Source organism: Chiloscyllium punctatum, chromosome 28 (genome assembly GCF_047496795.1).
Source record: "Chiloscyllium punctatum isolate Juve2018m chromosome 28, sChiPun1.3, whole genome shotgun sequence".
Taxonomy (NCBI): Eukaryota; Metazoa; Chordata; class Chondrichthyes; order Orectolobiformes; family Hemiscylliidae; genus Chiloscyllium; species Chiloscyllium punctatum.
In genome coordinates, this window is record NC_092766.1 from 6,948,817 (window position 1) to 6,971,965 (window position 23,149).

The 23,149-nt window shown below is 56.2% G+C and overlaps 1 protein-coding gene across 2 annotated transcripts in view; it reads left to right on the forward strand.

Annotated features, from left to right (window-relative positions):
* The window catches only part of LOC140453943 (atrial natriuretic peptide receptor 1-like), a 132,998-nt gene extending 112,444 nt beyond the window's left edge, over positions 1–20,554 (forward strand). Inside the window, exons 18-22 of one of the 2 annotated variants that reach the window (XM_072548811.1) lie at positions 3,256–3,324; positions 9,367–9,541; positions 11,267–11,365; positions 18,958–19,049; positions 20,214–20,554. In XM_072548811.1, coding sequence (XP_072404912.1) covers positions 3,256–3,324; positions 9,367–9,541; positions 11,267–11,365; positions 18,958–19,049; positions 20,214–20,276 — 498 coding nt within the window. In that variant the 3' untranslated portion in view covers positions 20,277–20,554. Of the gene's footprint in view, positions 1–3,255; positions 3,325–9,301; positions 9,542–11,266; positions 11,366–18,957; positions 19,050–20,213 lie in introns of those variants that run through there. The other variant, XM_072548812.1, reaches the window with a different exon arrangement.
* The last annotated feature ends 2,595 nt before the right edge of the window (positions 20,555–23,149 follow it).

Consider the following 23,149-nt stretch of genomic DNA (forward strand, 5'->3'; position numbering starts at 1 on the left):
CTTACCCCCCCACCACAGGGTAATACCCAGGGACTGGGATCCTTACCCCCCACACAGGGTAATACCCAGGGACTGGGATCCTTATCCCCCACACACAGGGTAATACCCAGGGACTGGGATCCTTATCCCCCACACACAGGGTAATACCCAGGGACTGGGATCCTTATCCCCCACACACAGGGTAATACCCAGGGACTGGGATCCTTACCCCCACACACAGGGTAATACCCAGGGACTGGGATCCTTACCCCCCACACACAGGGTAATACCCAGGGACTGGGATCCTTATCCCCCACAGGGTAATACCCAGGGACTGGGATCCTTATCCCCCCAGGGTAATACCCAGGAACTGGGATCCTCATCCCCCACACACAGGGTAATACCCAGGGACTGGGATCCTTACCCCCACACACAGGGTAATACCCAGGGACTGGGATCCTTACCCCCACACAGGGTAATACCCAGGGACTGGGATCCTTACCCCCCCACCACAGGGTAATACCCAGGGACTGGGATCCTTATCCCCCACACACAGGGTAATACCCAGGGACTGGGATCCTTACCCCCCACACACAGGGTAATACCCAGGGACTGGGATCCTTACCCCCCACACATAGGGTAATACCCAGGGACTGGGATCCTTATCCCCCACACACAGCGCAATACCCAGGGACTGGGATCCTTACCCCCCACACACAGGGTAATACCCAGGGACTGGGATCCTTATCCCCCACACACAGGGTAATACCCAGGGACTGGGATCCTTATCCCCCACACACAGGGTAATACCCAGGGACTGGGATCCTTATCCCCCACACATAGGGTAACACCCAGGGACTGGGATCCCTATCCCCCACACACAGGGTAATACCCAGGGACTGGGATCCTTATCCCCTCCCTACAGGGTAATACCCAGGGACTGGGGTCCTTATCTCCCCCACACAGGGTAATACCCAGGGACTGGGGTCCTTATCCCCCACACACAGGGTAATACCCAGGGACTGGGATCCATACCCCCCTCACACAGGGTAATACCCAGGGACTGGGATCCTTATCCCCCACACACAGGGTAATACCCAGGGACCGGGATCCTTATCCCACATACACAGGGTAATACCCAGGGACTGGGGTCCTTACCCCCACACACAGGGCAATACCCAGGGACTGGGATCCTTATCCCCCACACACAGGGTAATACCCAGGGACTGGGATCCTTATCCCCCACACACAGGGTAACACCCAGGGACTGGGATCCCTGTCCCCCACACACAGGGTAATACCCAGGGACTGGGATCCTTATCCCCTCCCTACAGGGTAATACCCAGGGACTGGGGTCCTTATCCCCCCCACACAGGGTAATACCCAGGGACTGGGGTCCTTATCCCCCACACACAGGGTAATACCCAGGGACTGGGATCCATACCCCCCTCACACAGGGTAATACCCAGGGACTGGGATCCTTATCCCCCACACACAGGGTAATACCCAGGGACCGGGATCCTTATCCCACATACACAGGGTAATACCCAGGGACTGGGGTCCTTACCCCCACACACAGGGTAATACCCAGGGACTGGGATCCTTATCCCACATACACAGGGTAATACCCAGGGACTGGGGTCCTTACCCCCACACACAGGGTAATACCCAGGGACTGGGATCCTTATCCCCCACAGGGTAATACCCAGGGACTGGGATCCTTATCCCCCCAGGGTAATACCCAGGGACTGGGATCCTCATCCCCCACACACAGGGTAATACCCAGGGACTGGGATCCTTATCCCCCACAGGGTAATACCCAGGGACTGGGATCCATACCCCCCTCACACAGGGTAATACCCAGGGACTGGGATCCTTATCCCCCACAGGGTAATACCCAGGGACTGGGATCCTTATCCCCCCAGGGTAATACCCAGGGACTGGGATCCTCATCCCCCACACACAGGGTAATACCCAGGGACTGGGATCCTTATCCCCCACAGGGTAATACCCAGGGACTGGGATCCATACCCCCCACACACAGGGTAATACCCAGGGACCGGGATCCTTATCCCACATACACAGGGTAATACCCAGGGACTGGGGTCCTTACCCCCACACACAGGGTAATACCCAGGGACTGGGATCCTAATCCCCCACAGGGTAATACCCAGGGACTGGGATCCTTATCCCCCACACAGGGTAATACCCAGGGACTGGGATCCATACCCCCCTCACACAGGGTAATACCCAGGGACTGGGATCCATACCCCCCTCACACAGGGTAATACCCAGGGACTGGGATCCTTATCCCCCACAGGGTAATACCCAGGGACTGGGATCCTTATCCCCCCACACACAGGGAAATACCCAGGGACTGGGATCCTTATTCCCCCCCCCACAGGGTAATACCCAGGGACTGGGATCCTTATCCCCCACACACAGGGTAATACCCAGGGACTGGGATCCTTATCCCCCACACACAGGGTAATACCCAGGGACTGGGATCCTTATCCCCCCCCCCACAGGGTAATACCCAGGGACTGGGATCCTTATCCCCCACACACAGGGTAATACCCAGGGACTGGGATCCTTATCCCCCACAGGGTAATACCCAGGGACTGGGATCTTTATCCCCCACAGGGTAATACCCAGGGACTGGGATCCTTATCCCCCACACACAGGGTAATACCCAGGGACTGGGATCCTTATCCCCCACACACAGGGTAATACCCAGGGACTGGGATCCTTATCCCCCACACACAGGGTAATACCCAGGGACTGGGATCCTTATCCCCTACAGGGTAATACCCAGGGACTGGGATCCTTATCCCCCCCCCACAGGGTAATACCCAGGGACTGGGATCCTTATCCCCCCCCCACAGGGTAATACCCAGGGACTGGGATCCTTATCCCCCACACACAGGGTAATACCCAGGGACCGGGATCCTTACCCCCCACAAGGTAATACCCAGGGACTGGGATCCTTATCCCCCACACACAGGGTAATACCCAGGGACTGGGATCCTTACCCCCCCCCCAACAGGGTAATACCCAGTGACTGGGATCCTTATCCCCCCCCTACAGGGTAATACCCAGGGACAGGGATCCCCTTACCACAGGGTAATATCCAGGGACCTGGTGGATGGAGCCCCCCACCCACACCCCACTAGGAGATCACTGAGCTGAACCCCCAAACTCCCACCATTGCAGCTGTCCAATGTTAAATGTTGATGCTGCTAACCAGCCAGTAAGCTCTCCTCTGATTCGCTGCAGGTAGTGACTTTACTCAACGATCTCTACACCTGCTTCGATGCCATCATTGACAACTTTGATGTTTATAAGGTAAACCTTGTCCCCCTCGTCCCGATCATCGCCTTCTCCCTCATCTCTCTCTCTCTCTCATCGTCTCTCCCTCTCCCTCATCATCTCTCTCTCCATCATCTCTCCCTCATCGTCTCCCTCATCATCTCTCTCTCTCTCTCTCCCTCATCTCTCTCTCTCTCCCTCATCATCTCTCTCTCTCCCTCATCGTCTCTCTCTCCATCATCTCTCCCTCATCATCTCTCTCTCTCTCCCTCATCATCTCTCTCTCCCTCATCATCTCTCTCTCTCCCTCATCGTCTCTCCCTCTCCCTCTCCATCTCTCTCTCTCCCTCATCGTCTCCCTCTCCATCATCTCTCCCTCATCGTCTCTCCCTCTCCCTCATCATCTCTCTCTCCCTCATCATCTCTCTCTCCCTCAACATCTCTCTCTCCCTCATCATCTCTCTCTCTCCATCATCTCTCTCTCTCCATCATCTCTCCCTCATCATCTCTCTCTCCCTCATCATCTCTCTCTCTCCCTCATCGTCTCTCTCTCTCCCTCATCGTCTCTCTCTCTCCCTCATCCTCTCCCTCATCGTCTCTCTCTCTCCCTCATCCTCTCTCTCTCTCCCTCATCATCTCTCTCTCTCCATCATCTCTCCCTCATCGTCTCTCTCTCTCCCTCATCCTCTCTCTCTCTCCCTCATCGTCTCTCTCTCTCCCTCATCGTCTCTCTCTCCCTCATCATCTCTCTCTCTCCCTCATCGTCTCTCTCTCTCCCTCATCGTCTCTCTCTCCCTCATCATCTCTCTCTCTCCCTCATCGTCTCTCTCTCTCCCTCATCCTCTCTCTCTCCCTCATCATCTCTCTCTCCCTCATCCTCTCTCTCTCCCTCATCATCTCTCTCTCTCATCATCGTCTCTCTCTCTCTCCCTCATCCTCTCTCTCTCCCTCATCATCTCTCTCTCTCCCTCATCATCTCTCTCTCTCCCTCATCCTCTCTCTCTCCATCATCTCTCCCTCATCGTCTCTCTCTCTCCCTCATCATCTCTCTCTCTCTCCCTCATCGTCTCTCTCTCCCTCATCGTCTCTCTCTCTCCCTCATCCTCTCTCTCTCCCTCATCATCTCTCTCTCTCCCTCATCCTCTCTCTCTCCCTCATCCTCTCTCTCTCCCTCATCATCTCTCTCTCCCTCATCGTCTCTCCCTCTCCCTCTCCATCTCTCTCTCTCCCTCATCTCTCTCTCTCCATCATCTCTCCCTCATCATCTCTCTCTCCCTCATCATCTCTCTCTCTCCCTCATCATCTCTCTCTCTCTCTCATCATCTCTCTCTCTCCCTCATCGTCTCTCCCTCTCCCTCTCCATCTCTCTCTCTCCCTCATCGTCTCTCTCTCCATCATCCTCTCTCTCCCTCATCTCTCTCTCTCTCCCTCATCGTCTCTCTCTCTCCATCATCATCTCTCTCTCTCCCTCATCATCTCTCTCTCTCCCTCATCATCTCTCTCTCCCTCATCGTCTCTCTCTCTCCATCATCTCTCTCTCTCATCATCTCTCTCTCTCTCTCCATCATCTCTCTCTCTCCCTCATCATCTCTCTCTCTCCCTCATCATCTCTCTCTCTCTCTCCATCATCTCTCTCTCTCATCATCTCTCTCTCTCCCTCATCGTCTCTCTCTCCCTCATCGTCTCTCTCTCTCCATCATCTCTCTCTCTCCCTCATCTCTCTCTCTCCCTCATCATCTCTCTCTCTCTCTCTCTCATCTCTCTCTCTCCCTCATCGTCTCTCTCTCCCTCATCGTCTCTCTCTCCCTCATCATCTCTCTCTCTCCCTCATCATCTCTCTCTCATCATCTCTCTCTCTCTCTCCATCATCTCTCTCTCTCCATCATCATCTCTCTCTCCCTCATCGTCTCTCTCTCTCTCTCTCATCATCTCTCTCTCTCCCTCATCTCTCTCTCTCCCTCATCTCTCTCTCTCCCTCATCCTCTCTCTCTCCCTCATCGTCTCTCTCTCCCTCATCATCTCTCTCTCTCATCATCGTCTCTCTCTCCATCATCATCTCTCTCTCCCTCATCGTCTCTCTCTCTCTCTCTCTCATCATCTCTCTCTCTCCCTCATCTCTCTCTCTCTCCCTCATCGTCTCTCTCTCCATCATCCTCTCTCTCTCCATCATCGTCTCTCTCTCTCCCTCATCATCTCTCTCTCCCTCATCATCTCTCTCTCTCTCTCCCTCATCATCTCTCTCTCCCTCATCATCTCTCTCTCTCTCTCCCTCATCGTCTCTCTCTCCCTCATCTCTCTCTCTCCCTCATCGTCTCTCTCTCCCTCATCATCTCTCTCTCTCCCTCATCTCTCTCTCTCCCTCATCGTCTCTCTCTCTCTCTCATCTCTCTCTCCCTCATCCTCTCTCTCTCCCTCATCATCTCTCTCTCATCATCTCTCTCTCCCTCATCATCTCTCTCTCCCTCATCTCTCTCTCTCCATCATCATCTCTCTCTCTCCCTCATCGTCTCTCTCTCCCTCATCCTCTCTCTCTCCATCATCATCTCTCTCTCCCTCATCATCTCTCTCTCTCCCTCATCTCTCTCTCTCTCTCTCATGTCTCTCTCTCCATCATCTCTCTCTCTCCCTCATCGTCTCTCTCTCCATCATCTCTCTCTCTCTCCCCCATCATCTCTCTCTCTCCATCATCTCTCTCTCTCCATCATCTCTCTCTCCCTCATCATCTCTCTCTCTCTCTCTCATCATCTCTCTCTCCCTCATCGTCTCTCTCTCCCTCATCGTCTCTCTCTCTCCCTCATCATCTCCCTCTCTCTCTCTCATCATCTCTCTCTCCCTCATCATCTCTCTCTCCCTCATCTCTCTCTCTCCCTCATCTCTCTCTCTCCCTCATCGTCTCTCTCTCTCCCTCATCTCTCTCTCTCCCTCATCGTCTCTCTCTCTCCCTCATCATCTCTCTCTCTCTCTCCATCATCTCTCTCTCTCCCTCATCATCTCTCTCTCTCCCTCATCATCTCTCTCTCTCTCTCCATCATCTCTCTCTCTCCATCATCTCTCTCTCTCCCTCATCATCTCTCTCTCTCTCCATCATCTCTCTCTCTCCCTCATCATCTCTCTCTCTCCATCATCTCTCTCTCTCCCTCATCATCTCTCTCTCTCCATCATCTCTCTCTCTCCATCATCTCTCTCTCTCCCTCATCATCTCTCTCTCTCCATCATCTCTCTCTCTCCCTCATCATCTCTCTCTCTCCCTCATCCTCTCTCTCTCCATCATCATCTCTCTCTCCCTCATCATCTCTCTCTCTCCCTCATCTCTCTCTCTCTCTCTCATGTCTCTCTCTCCATCATCTCTCTCTCTCCCTCATCGTCTCTCTCTCCATCATCTCTCTCTCTCTCCCCCATCATCTCTCTCTCTCTCTCTCATGTCTCTCTCTCCATCATCTCTCTCTCCCTCATCGTCTCTCTCTCCCTCATCTCTCTCTCTCTCATCATCTCTCTCTCCCTCATCGTCTCTCTCTCCCTCATCGTCTCTCTCTCCATCATCTCTCCCTCATCATCTCCCTCTCTCTCTCTCATCATCTCTCTCTCCCTCATCATCTCTCTCTCCCTCATCTCTCTCTCTCCCTCATCTCTCTCTCTCCCTCATCATCTCTCTCTCTCTCATCATCTCTCTCTCTCCATCATCTCTCTCTCTCCATCATCTCTCTCTCCCTCATCTCTCTCTCTCCCTCATCTCTCTCTCTCCCTCATCATCTCTCTCTCTCTCATCATCTCTCTCTCTCCATCATCTCTCTCTCTCCATCATCTCTCTCTCTCTCATCTCTCTCTCTCCCTCATCTCTCTCTCTCCCTCATCTCTCTCTCTCCATCATCTCTCTCTCTCTCCCTCATCATCTCTCTCTCTCCCTCATCATCTCTCTCTCCCTCATCTCTCTCTCTCCCTCATCATCTCTCTCTCTCCATCATCTCTCTCTCTCCCTCATCTCTCTCTCTCCCTCATCATCTCTCTCTCTCTCTCCCTCATCGTCTCTCTCTCCCTCATCTCTCTCTCTCTCATCTCTCTCTCTCCCTCATCATCTCTCTCCCTCTCATCATCTCTCTCTCTCCATCATCTCTCTCTCTCCATCATCTCTCTCTCTCCATCATCTCTCTCTCTCCCTCATCTCTCTCTCTCCCTCATCTCTCTCTCTCCATCATCTCTCTCTCTCTCCCTCATCATCTCTCTCTCTCCCTCATCATCTCTCTCTCTCCATCATCTCTCTCTCTCCATCATCTCTCTCTCTCTCATCTCTCTCTCTCCCTCATCTCTCTCTCTCCCTCATCTCTCTCTCTCCATCATCTCTCTCTCTCCCTCATCTCTCTCTCTCCATCATCTCTCTCTCTCCCTCATCATCTCTCTCTCTCCATCATCTCTCTCTCTCCCTCATCATCTCTCTCTCTCCATCATCTCTCTCTCTCCCTCATCATCTCTCTCTCTCCATCATCTCTCTCTCTCCCTCATCTCTCTCTCTCCCTCATCGTCTCTCTCTCTCCATCATCTCTCTCTCCCTCATCTCTCTCTCTCCCTCATCATCTCTCTCTCTCCATCATCTCTCTCTCTCCCTCATCATCTCTCTCTCTCCCTCATCGTCTCTCTCTCTCCATCATCTCTCTCTCTCCATCATCTCTCTCTCTCCCTCATCATCTCTCTCTCTCCCTCATCGTCTCTCTCTCTCCATCATCTCTCTCTCTCTCCCTCATCATCTCTCTCTCCCTCATCATCTCTCTCTCTCCATCATCTCTCTCTCTCCCTCATCGTCTCTCTCTCCCTCATCTCTCTCTCTCTCTCATCTCTCTCTCTCCCTCATCATCTCTCTCTCTCCCTCATCGTCTCTCTCTCCCTTATCTCTCTCTCTCTCATCATCTCTCTCTCCCTCATCATCTCTCTCTCTCCCTCATCTCTCTCTCTCCCTCATCTCTCTCTCTCCCTTATCTCTCTCTCTCTCATCATCTCTCTCTCCCTCATCATCTCTCTCTCTCCCTCATCTCTCTCTCTCTCCCTCATCTCTCTCTCTCTCCCTGATCGTCTCTCTCTCCCTCATCATCTCTCTCTCTCTCCCTCATCTCTCTCTCTCCCTCATCGTCTCTCTCTCTCCATCATCTCTCTCTCTCCCTCATCTCTCTCTCTCTCATCATCTCTCTCTCTCTCATCATCTCTCTCTCCCTCATCATCTCTCTCTCCCTCATCATCTCTCTCTCCCTCATCATCTCTCTCTCTCTCCCTCATCGTCTCTCTCTCCCTCATCTCTCTCTCTCCCTCATCTCTCTCTCTCCCTTATCTCTCTCTCTCTCATCATCTCTCTCTCCCTCATCATCTCTCTCTCCCTCATCGTCTCTCTCTCCCTCATCTCTCTCTCTCCCTCATCGTCTCTCTCTCTCCATCATCTCTCTCTCTCCCTCATCTCTCTCTCTCTCATCATCTCTCTCTCTCTCATCATCTCTCTCTCCCTCATCGTCTCTCTCTCCCTCATCTCTCTCTCTCTCCCTCATCGTCTCTCTCTCCCTCATCCTCTCTCTCTCCCTCATCTCTCTCTCTCTCCCTCATCATCTCTCTCTCCCTCATCCTCTCTCTCTCCCTCATCCTCTCTCTCTCCCTCATCGTCTCTCTCTCTCCCTCATCATCTCTCTCTCTCTCCCTCATCGTCTCTCTCTCTCCCTCATCATCTCTCTCTCCCTCATCCTCTCTCTCTCCCTCATCCTCTCTCTCTCCCTCATCGTCTCTCTCTCTCCCTCATCATCTCTCTCTCTCTCCCTCATCGTCTCTCTCTCTCCCTCATCCTCTCTCTCTCCCTCATCCTCTCTCTCTCCCTCATCGTCTCTCTCTCTCCCTCATCATCTCTCTCTCTCCCTCATCCTCTCTCTCTCCCTCATCCTCTCTCTCTCCCTCATCCTCTCTCTCTCCCTCATCATGTCTGTTCACCATCGTCCCTCCCCTCCCTCCGCCTCCCATCCCCTCTCTCTCCCTCTTTATCACTCAGTCTCTCAGCCTATTCCTCTCTGTCCCTCGCTCCCTCGCTCCCTCCCTCGCTCGGTGTGCCTGCAGGTGGAGACGATTGGGGATGCCTACATGGTAGTGTCTGGCCTTCCCGTACGGAACGGGAAACTTCACGCCCGCGAGGTGGCTCGGATGTCCATCGCCCTCCTCGAGGCCGTCAAGACCTTCAAAACCCGGCACCGGCCGGAGCAGCAGCTGAGACTCCGGATCGGGATCCATACGGGTAAGGGGGGGTAGGGGGGCCAATAGGTCCACACCCGGGGAGGGGATGGGCACTGTCAGACAGAGGTGGGCAGGTGGCTGGAACCTTTATGATCGCGGCAGGGAGTCACGGTTAACCCGGTCGCACGTTCAACAGGAACTTTCAACACGGAGGGATGGGGCGGGGGTCGAATAAATGCCTGGAAAATGGAAATCCATGCAGGGGTACAGGAGGAATGCAAGGGGCTGGGGTAACGATATTAGCGGGTTCTCCCTAAGAGCCAAACATGACGTGGGATTATAGTTTAGCTTTTGGACAAACAGATGGAGAGAATGTTCGAGCTTTGCTGACGACCGCCTAGCAACAGTCTCTGAATTAAAAGTTGGTTTCGCATGTACATGGGCAGCACAGTGATTCAGCATTCTCTGCAACCCCCACATCTCCTTTACCCCATAGTGTCCAGGGATGTGTAGGTTAGGGTGGATTGGCCGTGGGAAATTGTCCCATAGTGCCCAGGGATGTGCAGGTTAGGGTGGATTGGCCGTGGGAAATTGTCCCATAGTGCCCAGGGATGTGCAGGTTAGGGTGGGTTGGCCATGGGAAATTGTCCCATAGTGCCCAGGGATGTGCAGGTTAGGGTAGATTGGCCGTGGGAAATTGTCCCATAGTGTCCAGGGATGTTCAGGTTAGGGTGGATTGGCCGTGGGAAATTGTCCCATAGTGCCCAGGGATGTTCAGGTTAGGGTGGATTGGCCGTGGGAAATTGTCCCATAGTGCCCAGGGATGTGCAGGTTAGGGTGGATTGGCCATGGGAAATTGTCCCATAGTGCCCAGGGATGTGTAGGTCAGGGTGGATTGGCCATGGGGAATTGTCCCATAGTGCCCAGGGATGTACAGGTTAGGGTGGATTGGCCATGGGAAATTGTCCCATAGTGTCCAGGGATGTGCAGGTTAGGGTGGATTGGCCATGGGAAATTGTCCCATAGTGCCCAGGGATGTACAGGTTAGGGTGGATTGGCCATGGGAAATTGTCCCATAGTGTCCAGGGATGTGCAGGTTAGGGTGGATTGGCCGTGGGAAATTGTCCCATAGTGCCCAGGGATGTGCAGGTTAGGGTGGATTGGCCGTGGGAAATTGTCCCATAGTGCCCAGGGATGTGCAGGTTAGGGTGGATTGGCCGTGGGAAATTGTCCCATAGTGTCCAGGGATGTGCAGGTTAGGGTGGATTGGCCGTGGGAAATTGTCCCATAGTGCCCAGGGATGTGCAGGTTAGGGTGGATTGGCCGTGGGAAATTGTCCCATAGTGCCCAGGGATGTGCAGGTTAGGGTGGATTGGCCGTGGGAAATTGTCCCATAGTGCCCAGGGATGTGCAGGTTAGGGTGGATTGGCCGTGGGAAATTGTCCCATAGTGCCCAGGGATGTGCAGGTTAGGGTGGGTTGACCGTGGGTAGTGCAGGGTTAAAGGGATAGTGTCAGGATGGGATGCTCTTCTGAGGGTCAGTGTTGATTCAATGGGTCGAATGGCCTGTTCCCACACTGTAGGGATTCCTTGATTGTTGCCTCTGGTTCCATAGCAGTGCAGGGACCTCATCCGATCATGGACCCCTTCGCAGTGTCGAGCGTAGGACTTGAGGATGGGACCTCTCACAGTCCACTTTGGAACATCAGGCCATTCGGCCCTTCTAGCCCGACCAATGATTGAGTCACAGCGACGCTCCTCCTAGATTACTCCTTTCCCTTCACAGGGCCAGTGTGTGCTGGTGTGGTCGGCTTGAAGATGCCCAGGTACTGCCTGTTTGGGGACACGGTGAACACAGCCTCACGCATGGAGTCCAATGGGGAAGGTAAGGCAGGGCAAGCAAAGGGAGCCCGACCACACTGCTGCTCCTTCCCATTGCTCAACTGTGGGTGTGGCAGGAGGACCATCCCCAACGCAGGACCATCCCCAACGCAGGACCATCCCCAACGCAGGGCCATCCCCAACTCAGGACCATCCCCAACACAGGACCATCCCCAACGTGGGACCATCCCCAACGCGGGACCATCCCCAACTCAGGACCATCCCCAACGCAGGACCATCCCCAACGCAGGACCATCCCCAACGCAGGGCCATCCCCAACTCAGGACCATCCCCAACACAGGACCATCCCCAACGTGGGACCATCCCCAACGCGGGACCATCCCCAACGCAGGACCATCCCCAACGCAGGGCCATCCCCAACTCAGGACCATCCCCAACGCAGGACCATCCCCAACACAGGGCCATCCCCAACTCAGGACCATCCCCAACACAGGACCATCCCCAACACAGGGCCATCCCCAACGCAGGACCATCCCCAACGCAGGACCATCCCCAACACAGGGCCATCCCCAACGCAGGGCCATCCCCAACGCAGGACCATCCCCAACACAGGACCATCCCCAACGCAGGGCCATCCCCAACTCAGGACCATCCCCAACTCAGGGCCATCCCCAACGCAGGACCATCCCCAACGCAGGACCATCCCCAACGCAGGACCATCCCCAACGCAGGGACATCCCCAACGCAGGACCATCCCCAACACAGGACCATCCCCAAATCAGGACCATCCCCAACGCAGGACCATCCCCAACGCAGGACCATCCCCAACACACGGCCATCCCCAACGCAGGACCATCCCCAACGCAGGGCCATCCCCAACTCAGGACCATCCCCAAATCAGGACCATCCCCAACGCAGAACCATCCCTAACGCAGGACCATCCCCAACGCAGGGCCATCCCCAACGCAGGACCATCCCCAACGCAGGACCATCCCCAACGCAGGACCATCCCCAACGCAGGGACATCCCCAACGCAGGACCATCCCCAACACAGGACCATCCCCAAATCAGGACCATCCCCAACGCAGGACCATCCCCAACGCAGGACCATCCCCAACACACGGCCATCCCCAACGCAGGACCATCCCCAACGCAGGGCCATCCCCAACTCAGGACCATCCCCAAATCAGGACCATCCCCAACGCAGGACCATCCCTAACGCAGGACCATCCCCAACGCAGGGCCATCCCCAACTCAGGACCATCCCCAACGCAGGACCATCCCCAACACAGGGCCATCCCCAACTCAGGACCATCCCCAACACAGGACCATCCCCAACACAGGACCATCCCCAACGCAGGACCATCCCCAACTCAGGACCATCCCCAACTCAGGACCATCCCCAACGCAGGACCATCCCCAACACAGGGCCATCCCCAACGCAGGACCATCCCCAACGCAGGACCATCCCCAACACAGGGCCATCCCCAACGCAGGGCCATCCCCAACGCAGGACCATCCCCAACGCAGGGCCATCCCCAACTCAGGACCATCCCCAACGCAGGACCATCCCCAACACAGGGCCATCCCCAACTCAGGACCATCCCCAACACAGGACCATCCCCAACGCAGGGCCATCCCCAACGCAGGACCATCCCCAACACAGGACCATCCCCAACGCAGGGCCATCCCCAACTCAGGACCATCCCCAACGCAGGACCATCCCCAACTCAGGGCCATCCCCAACGCAGGACCATCCCCAACGCAGGACCATCCCCAACGCAGGACCATCCCCAACGCAGGGCCATCCCCAACGCAGGACCATCCCCAACACAGGACCATCCCCAAATCAGGACCATCCCCAACGCAGGACCATCCCCAACGCAGGACCATCCCCAACACACGGCCATCCCCAACGCAGGACCATCCCCAACGCAGGGCCATCCCCAACTCAGGACCATCCCCAAATCAGGACCATCCCCAACGCAGGACCATCCCTAACGCAGGACCATCCCCAACACAGGGCCATCCCCAACACAGGACCATCCCCAACGCAGGACCATCCCCAACACAGGGCCATCCCCAACGCAGGACCATCCCCAACACAGGACCATCCCCAACTCAGGACCATCCCCACCACAGGACCATCCCCAACGCAGGACCATCCCCAACGCAGGGCCATCCCCAACTCAGGACCATCCCCAACTCAGGGCCATCCCCAACGCAGGACCATCCCCAACGCAGGACCATCCCCAACGCAGGACCATCCCCAACACTGGGCCATCCCCAACTCTGGATCATCCCCAACTCTGGACCATCCCCAAATCAGGACCATCCCCAACGCAGGACCATCCCCAACTCAGGACCATCTCCAACGCAGGACCATCCCCAACTCTGGACCATCCCCAACTCAGGACCATCGCCAACGCAGGACCATCCCCAAGTCAGGACCATCCCCAACTCAGCGCCATCCACAACTCAGGACCATCCCCAACGCAGGGCCACCCCCAACTCAGGACCATCCCAACTCAGGGCCATCCCCAATGCAGGACCATCCCCAACGCAGGACCTTCCCCAACTCAGGGCCATCCCCAACGCAGGACCATCCCCAATGCAGGACCATCCCCAACTCTGGACCATCCCCAAGGCAGGACCATCCCCAACTCAGGACCATCCCCAACGCAGGACCATCCCCAACGCAGGACCATCCCCAACTCAGGACCATCCCCAACACAGGACCATCCCCAATGCAGGACCATCCCCAACTCAGGGCCATCCCCAACTCAGGATCAACCCCAAAACAGGACCATCCCCAAGTCAGGACCATCCCCAACTCAGGACCATCTCCAACACAGGGCCATCCCCAATGTAGGGCCATCCCCAACACAGGGCCATCCCCAACTCAGGACCATCCCCAACGCAGGACCATCCCCAACTCAGGACCATCTCCAACGCAGGGCCATCCCCAACGCAGGACCATCCCCAACGCAGGACCATCCCAACTCAGGGCCATCCTCAACGCAGGACCATCCCCAACACAGGACCATCCCCAACTCAGGGCCATCCCCAACGCAGGACCATCCCCAACGCAGGACCATCCCCAACTCAGGGCCATCCCCAACGCAGGACCATCCCCAACGCAGGACTATCCCCAACTCAGTGCCATCCACAACTCAGGACCATCCCCAACTCAGGACCATCCCCAACGCAGGGCCACCCCCAACGCAGGACCATCCCAACTCAGGGCCATCCCCAACGCAGGACCATCCCCAACGCAGGACCATCCCCAACACAGGACCATCCCCAACTCTGGGCCATCCCCAATGCAGGACCATCCCCAACTCTGGACCATCCCCAACGCAGGACCATCCCCAACTCAGGGCCATCCCCAACGCAGGGCCATCCCCAACGCAGGACCATCCCCAACTCAGGGCCATCCCCAATGCAGGACCATCCCCAACTCAGCGCCATCCACAACTCAGGACCAACCCCAACGCAGGACCATCCCCAACGCAGGGCCACCCCCAACTCAGGGCCATCCCCAACGCAGGCCATCCCCAACGCAGGACCATCCCAACTCAGGGCCATCCCCAACGCAGGACCATCCCCAACGCAGGACCATCCCCAACACAGGACCATCCCCAACTCTGGGCCATCCCCAACGCAGGACCATCCCTAACGCAGGACTATCCCCAATGCAGGACCATCCCCAACGCAGGACCATCCCCAACTCAGGGCCATCCCCAACGCAGGACCATCCCCAACGCAGGACCATCCCCAACTCAGCGCCATCCCCAACGCTGGACCATCCCCAACTCAGGACCATCCCCAACTCAGGACCACCCCCTACTCAGGAACATCCCCAACTCAGGACCATCCCCAACGCAGGACCATCCCCAACGCAGGACCATCCCCAACTCAGGGCCATCCCCAACTCAGGACCATCCCCAACGCAGGACCATCCCCAACTCAGGAGCATCCCCAACGCAGGACCATCCCCAACTCAGTGCAATCCCCAACGCAAGACCATCCCCAACTCAGGACCATCCCCAACGCAGGACCATCCCCAACTCAGTGCCATCCACAACCCAGGGCTATCCCCAACGCAGGACCATCCCCAACACAGGGCCATCCCCAACGCAGGACCATCTCCAACGCAGGACCATCCCCAACGCAGGACCATCCCCAACTCAGCGCCATCCACAACTCAGGACCATCCCCAACGCAGGACCATCCCCAACGCAGGGCCATCTCCAACGCAGGACCATCCCCAACGCAGGACCATCCCCAACTCAGGACCATCCCCAACGCTGGGCCACCCCTAACGCAGGACCATCCCCAACACAGGGCCATCCCCAACACAGGGCCATCCCCAACGCAGGACCATCCCCAACGCAGGACCATCCCCAACGCAGGACCATCCCCAACTCTGGACCATCCCCAACGCAAGACCATCCCCAACTCAGGGCCATCCCCAACGCAAGACCATCCCCAACACAGGACCATCCACAACTCAGGGCCATCCCCAACGCAGGCCATCCCCAACGCAGGACCATCCCTAACGCAGGACTATCCCCAATGCAGGACCATCCCCAACTCAGGACCATCCACAACTCTGGGCCATCCCCAACGCAGGACCATCCCCAACTCAGGACCATCCCCAACTCAGGACCATCCCCAACGCAGGGCCACCCCCAACGCAGGACCATCCCAACTCAGGGCCATCCCCAACGCAGGACCATCCCCAACGCAGGACCATCCCCAACACAGGACCATCCCCAACGCAGGACCATCCCCAACGCAGGACCATCCCCAATGCAGGACCATCCCCAACGCAGGACCATCCCCAACTCTGGGCCATCCCCAACACAGGACAATCCCCAACTCAGGACCATCCCCAATGCAGGACCATCCCCAACTCAGGGCGGCACGGTGGCACAGTGGTTAGCACTGCTGCCTCACAGCGCCAGAGGCCCGGATTCAATTCCCGCCTCAGGCGACTCTCTGTGTGGAGTTTGCACATTCTCCCGGTGTCTGCGTGGGTTTCCTCCGGATGCTCCGGTTTCCTCCCACAGTCCAAAGATGTGCAGGTCAGGTGAATTGGCCATGCTAAATTGCCCCTAGTGTTAGGTAAGGGGTAGATGTAGGGGTATGGGTGGGTTGCGCTTCGGCGGGGCGGTGTGGACTTATTGGGCCGAAGGGCCTGTTTCCACACTGTAAGTAATCTAATCTAATCTAATCCCCAACGCAGGACCATCCCCAATTCAGGATCATCCCCAACGCAGGACCATCCCCAACACAGGGCCATCCCCAACGCAGGACCATCCCCAACTCTGGGCCATCCCCAACGCAGGACCATCCCCAACTCTGGGCCATCCCCAACGCAGGACCATCCCCAACTCTGGACCATCCCCAATGCAGGACCATCCCCAACTCAGGACCATCCCCAACGCAGGACCATCCCCAACTCAGGATCATCCCCAACGCAGGACCATCCCCAACGCAGGACCATCCCCAACTCAGGATCATCCCCAACGCAGGACCATCCCCAACTCAGGATCATCCCCAACGCAGGACCATCCCCAACTCAGGATCATCCCCAACGCAGGACCATCCCCAACGCTGGGCCATCCCCAACGCAGGACCATCCCCAACGCAGGACCATCCCCAACTCAGGACCATCCCCAACTCAGGCCATCCCCAACGCAGGCCATCCCCTACTCAGGAACATCCCCAACTCAGGGCCATCCCCAACTCAGGACCATCCCCAACGCAGGACCATCCCCAACTCAGGAGCATAGCCAACTCAGGACCATTCCCAACGCAGGACCATCCCCTACGCAGGACCATCCCCAACGCACGACCATCCCCAAAACAGGACCATCCCCAACGCAGGACCATCCCCAACTCAGTGCAATCCCCAACGCAAGACCATCCCCAACTCAGGACCATCCCCAAAACAGGACCATCCCCAACTCAGGACCATCTCCAACGCAGGACCATCCCCAACACAGGGCCATCCCCAACGCAGGACCATACCCAACGCAGGACCATCACCAACTCTGGACCATCCCCAACTCAGGGCCATCCCCAACGCAGGACCATCCCCAATGCAGGACCATCCCCAACTCAGCGCCATCCACAACTCAGGACCAACCCCAACGCAGGGCCACCCCCAACGCAGGACCATCCCAACTCAGGGCCATCCCCAACGCAGGACCATCCCCAACGCAGGACCATCCCCAACACAGGACGATCCCCAACTCTGGACCATCCCCAACGCAGGACCATCCCCAACTCAGCGCCATCCACAACTCAGGACCAACCCCAACGCAGGACCATCCCCAACGCAGGGCCACCCCCAACTCAGGACCATCCCCAACGCAGGGCCACCCCCAACGCAGGAACATCCCAACTCAGGGCCATCCCCAACGCAGGACCATCCCCAACGCAGGACCATCCCCAACGCAGGACCATCCCCAACTCAGGGCCATCCCCAACGCAAGGGGTCAGTGCTGAGGGAGTGCTGCATTGTCGGAGCGTCAGTGCTGAGGGAGTGCCGCACTGTCGGAGGGTCAGTGCTGAGGGAGTGGGCACTGTCGGAGGGTCAGTGCTGAGGGAGTGGGCACTGTTGGAGGGTCAGTGCTGAGGGAGTGGGCACTGTAGGAGGGTCAGTGCTGAGGGAGTGGGCACTGTCGAAGGGTCAGTGCTGAGGGAGTGGGCACTGTCGAAGGTTTGGAGATGGCCCTGACTTGGGGATGGCCATCCGCTGCACCCGATGTGACCTCCTCTACATTGGGGAGACAGGCCGCCTACTTGCGGAATGTTTCAGAGAACACCTCTGGGACACCCGGACCAACCAACCCAACCGTCCCGTGTCTCAACACTTCAACTCCCCCTCCCACCCCACCAAGGACATGCAGGTCCTTGGACTCCTCCATCGCCAGACCATGGCAACACGACGGTTGGAGGAAGAGCGCCTCATCTTCTGCCTAGGAACCCTCCAACCACAAGGGATGAACTCAGATTTCTCCAGTTTCCCCTCATTTCCCCTCCCCCCACCTTATCTCAGTCCCAACCCTCGAACTCAGCACCACCTTCCTAACCTGCAATCTTCTTCCTGACCTCTCCGCCCCACCCCCTCTCCGGCCTATCACCCTCACCTTGACCTCCTTCCACCTATCGCATTCCCAACGCCCCCTCCCCCAAGTCCCTCCTCCCTACCTTTTAGCTTAGCCCGCTTGGCACACTCTCCTCATTCCTGATGAAGGGCTCATACCCGAAACGTCGATTCTCCTGTTCCCTCGGACGCTGCCTGACCTGCTGCGCTTTTCCAGCACCACATTTTTTTTTGGGCTGTCTGAGGACAGAGGCTCTCAGCGACAGGGAAAGCGAGGAGGGTCTGGGGAGTGTAGGCCTCAGGGAGACGAAAATCAACGAGGTAAAACCAATGACGGCAGATGCGGAAAAGCAAATACTGGATTCGTGGTGCTGGAAGAGCACAGCAGTTCAGGCAGCATCCAACGAGCAGCGAAATTCGCTGCTCGTTGGATGCTGCCTGACCTGCTGTGCTCTTCCAGCACCGCTAATCCAGCCTCAGGGAGACTGTCCTGCTCACTCTGCCTTTACCTTTAGCCCAGAAGATTCACCTGTCTGCAGCTACAAAGGCCGTGCTGGAGGAATTCAACTGCTTCGAGCTGGATTTACGGGGAGATATCGAATTGAAGGTAAACCATGGCAGGGGTCCCTCTTGTTTCACACAGCCCCGAGGCTGACTTCATCAGGAAACAGGGCAGACACTGCCCAATCCATCAGAGAACCCTTTCAACTGGGGTCTGTCTCTGATACGCCCAGCTCACCTTCTCTGGACACAGGACAGGGACGGCACGGGGTTAGATACAGGGTAAAGCTCCCTCTACACTGTCCCCCCCATCAAACACTCCCAGGGACAGGGACGGCACGGGGTTAGATACAGGGTAAAGCTCCCTCTACACTGTCCCCCCCATCAAACACTCCCAGGGACAGGGACGGCGCGGGGTTAGATACAGGGTAAAGCTCCCTCTACACTGTCCCCCCCATCAAACACTCCCAGGGACAGGGACAGCGCGGGGTTAGATACAGAGTAAAGCTCCCTCTACACTCTCCCCCCCATCAAACACTCCCAGGGACAGGGACAGCGCGGGGTTAGATACAGAGTAAAGCTCACTCTACACTCTCCCCCCCATCAAACACTCCCAGGGACAGGGACAGCACGGGGTTAGATACAGAGTAAAGCTCTCTCTACACTGTCCCCATCAAACACTCCCAGGACAGGGACAGCATGGGGTTAGATACAGAGTAAAGCTCTCTCTACACTGTCCCCCCATCAAACACTCCCAGGATAGGGACAGCACGGGGTTAGATACAGAGTAAAGCTCCCTCTACACTGTCCCCCCATCAAACACTCCCAGGGACAGGGACAGCACTGGGTTAGATACAGAGTAAAGCTCCCCCTACACTGTGGAGTGTCAATGAGCAGAGTGTGTGCTGTGTGCGGGGAGAACTGTCCAATCAGCAGCCGGAGAGGGCAGCCTCTGGGGAGCTGAGCTCCTGATTGGACGGAGGGGCTGCGGGGTGACCTGGTCCTCCATCTCTGTCACTGGTGCTGACAACGGGAAGCATCGGCTGTGAGTCCGTGAGCTGGGAGTGCGGCAGTGCACAGCCTGGCCACCTGTCCCCCAGCCTCTACCCCAGGGCTCCCTCCCACTGTGTCTCCCCCCTGAGTCCCCTCTCTGCTCGAATTGGGCTGCTCCCCTTGCCTTGGAAACCTGCAGGCTGCCCGTGTGAGGTCTGGTGCGGAGCTCTCTCTCTCTCTCTCTCTCTATCTCACCCTGTGTCTTCTTGCCTTCCAGGGTAAAGGGAAGATGAGGACTTACTGGCTGTTGTGGGAGCGTCCTGTCAGCACCCATGGCTGATATCCTAGCGTGGTGCTGCAGGGTGCATCAGTAACTCCCCACTGCCCTGAATTCCTGCATCCTGTCTGATCGCAACAGCGTCTGTCTGTCTCTGTGGAAGGGAGCACAGTGTCTATACCCTGTCAGTGCTGCTCAGGACTGGGATCACAGAGAATCTCCTACTCCATCATACTGCTCCCTCCACTGCTTGTCTCTCTCTCTCTCACATTCTGTATTGCTGCGAGACCTGTGACTTGATAACTGGCTCTTTACTGATATTAAAACCCGGAATCCGCCAACAGCGCTCATCATCGGGCATCTTGCTTTCTCTCTTGCGATAACGCCATCGTTGTGTCTTGTCCCTCTTCCTGTGCCTGTCACTGTTCCTTCAGTGTCGCTGGGTCAAACAGCCTGGAATTGCCTCCCTCAGGGGCACTGTGAATCTGGCCGCACTGACCCACCAAGAGAGACTGGGACGGTAGAAGGACTGAGGGGAGAGGAGCTCATCGAGAGCCGGAAGATTCTAACAGGACAAGGATGGTGCCAAAATTCAGAGCCGGGGGGGCTCACGGTCTAAAGGATGTAGACCATGACGGACTGAGCAGGCAGGAATTCTGTCCTCACTCAGAGACTGGCCAGCCAGTGGTATTGTCTGCACTCAAGGCCGAGATACTGATTGTTTTCAACAGAGAGTCCAAGAGAGGTCCTTGGGCTAAAACGTTCAGGAGAAAACAGGAGCAAGGCACTGAGTAGAGCCATCAGCTGTGATAGTATGGAATGGTGGAGCAGGGAAGAAGGGCCGAATGGTGTCCTCCTGCTTTCATTTTCTGTGTCCCTAAGAATGGCCCCCTTCTGCCCCTGCATCTTGTGGGTCTATTCCATGTGACGTACCTTTGCCTCCCCTAACCCCAGCACCGTAACGTAGCCACCTTCCTGTGCTCTTTGCAGGCTCCATCCCCGAGCTCTCTTTAAGTCCTGAGCCAACCTGCCAACTTCCAGTCACTGCCGTTCCATCGTTTATTTGAGTTATAAACAGTTGAGACCTAGCACCGTTCTGGTGGGACACCACAATGACCTTCCGCAGACACGAAAACGACCCCTTTCCCCCCACCTCCCTGCATTCTGTGTGTCAGCCAATCTCCCATCCACTGTCATATACTCACCCTGACACGATGGACTTCCATCCTCTCCAATAACTTTTGATGTGGCATGACCTGGAAATCTAAATACTGTCCATCAACCGGTTCCCCTTTATCGATACATGTTACATCCTGGATGGACGGTTAAAACTGATTTATCTTTCCCAAAACCATATTGACTCTGCCTGATTACCTAATCTAAATGTCTTGCTATTAATTAGGGTCATGGAGGTCTACAGCACGGAAACAGGCCCTTCGGTCTAAACCGTCCATGCCTAGCCACTAATCTCGTCCCATTTGCCTGTGTTTGGTCCATATTCCTCTGAACATTTCCTATCCATGCCCTTGTCCAGGGGTCTTTTCAATGTTGTAACTGGACCAGCCTCCGCCACTTGCTCTGGTAGCTCATTCCACACATGCACACGTCACCCTCTCTGTGTGTGAATGAAAGCTTCTAACACATTCCCTCCGGCCGGCTTTAAGCGACTGGGCCTTGAAGACCAGTCAGGTCACCTCTGACTAGAAGTGGAAGCAGACGTCGGCCTGGCCTGTCCAACTCGTCCACGGAACACAACGTGCCCATTCCAGGAATGAGTCCGATTAAACCCTTCGGAATGCTGCGGTGGGCTGTCGTACTAATTGGGCTGGATGTCTTGTGACGTTCAACACCGTCTGACGAACTGTGTCCCACGTCTGACTCAAAGGAGTGCCTCAAGTTGGAATTGGAAATCGTTTCTCCGTGTAGGGAGGGGGGTTTGCAGGTCGTGTTGTGGCTGTACCTGACATTGGGAGGCCGTGCTTCAAATACCGTGTTCAGTTCTGGTCTCCTGCTACAGGAAGGATGTTGTGAGACTTGAAAGGGTTCAGAAAAGATTGACAAGGATGTTGCCAGGGTTGGAGGATCTGAGCTACAGGGAGAGGCTGAACAGGCTGGGGCTGTTTTCCCTGGAGCGTCGGAGGCTGAGGGGTGACCTTATACAGGTTTACAAAATTATGTGGAGCATGGATAGGATAAATAGACAAAGTATTTTTCCTGGGGTCGGGAGTCCAGAACTAGAGGGGCATAGGTTTAGGGTGAGAGGGGAAAGATATAAAAGGAATCTAAGGGGTAACATTTTCACACAGAGGGTGGTACGTGTATGGAATGAGCTGCCAGAGGATGTGGTGGAGGCTGGTACAATTACAACATTTAAAAGGCATCTGGATGGGTGTATATGAATAGGAAGGGTTTGGAGGATATGGGCCGGGTGTTTGCAGATGGGACTAGATTAATGTAGGATATCTGGGGTCAGCATGGACGGGTTGGGCTCAAGGGTCTGATTCCGTGCTGTGTGACTCTGTGACTGTGGTAGAGTGTGTCATCTTGACTCTATCCAGCCTCCTAGTGGCTGATGCCCCCTGCCTGAGATCTGTTTGGCGTGGGTTTCTGACTGACAGCTCTGTAAGATGGAATCGGCTCTGCTGTTCTGAGTGAGTGACGCTAATTAGCCTTGTAACGCACATTTCATAACACAGCTTTTCTGTGGCTGCTGATCTGATCACTCACTGGGGAACGAGAGTGGGCTGTGCAGAGAGAGGGAGAGAGAGGGAGAGAGAGAGAGAGAGAGAGAGGGTGAGAGGAAGGGAGGGAGGGAGAGAGAGAGAGAGGGGGGAGAGAGAGAGAGAGGGAGAGAGGGTGAGAGGGAGGGAGGGAGAGAGAGAGAGAGAGAGAGAGGGTGAGAGGAAGGGAGGGAGGGAGAGAGAGAGAGAGAGAGA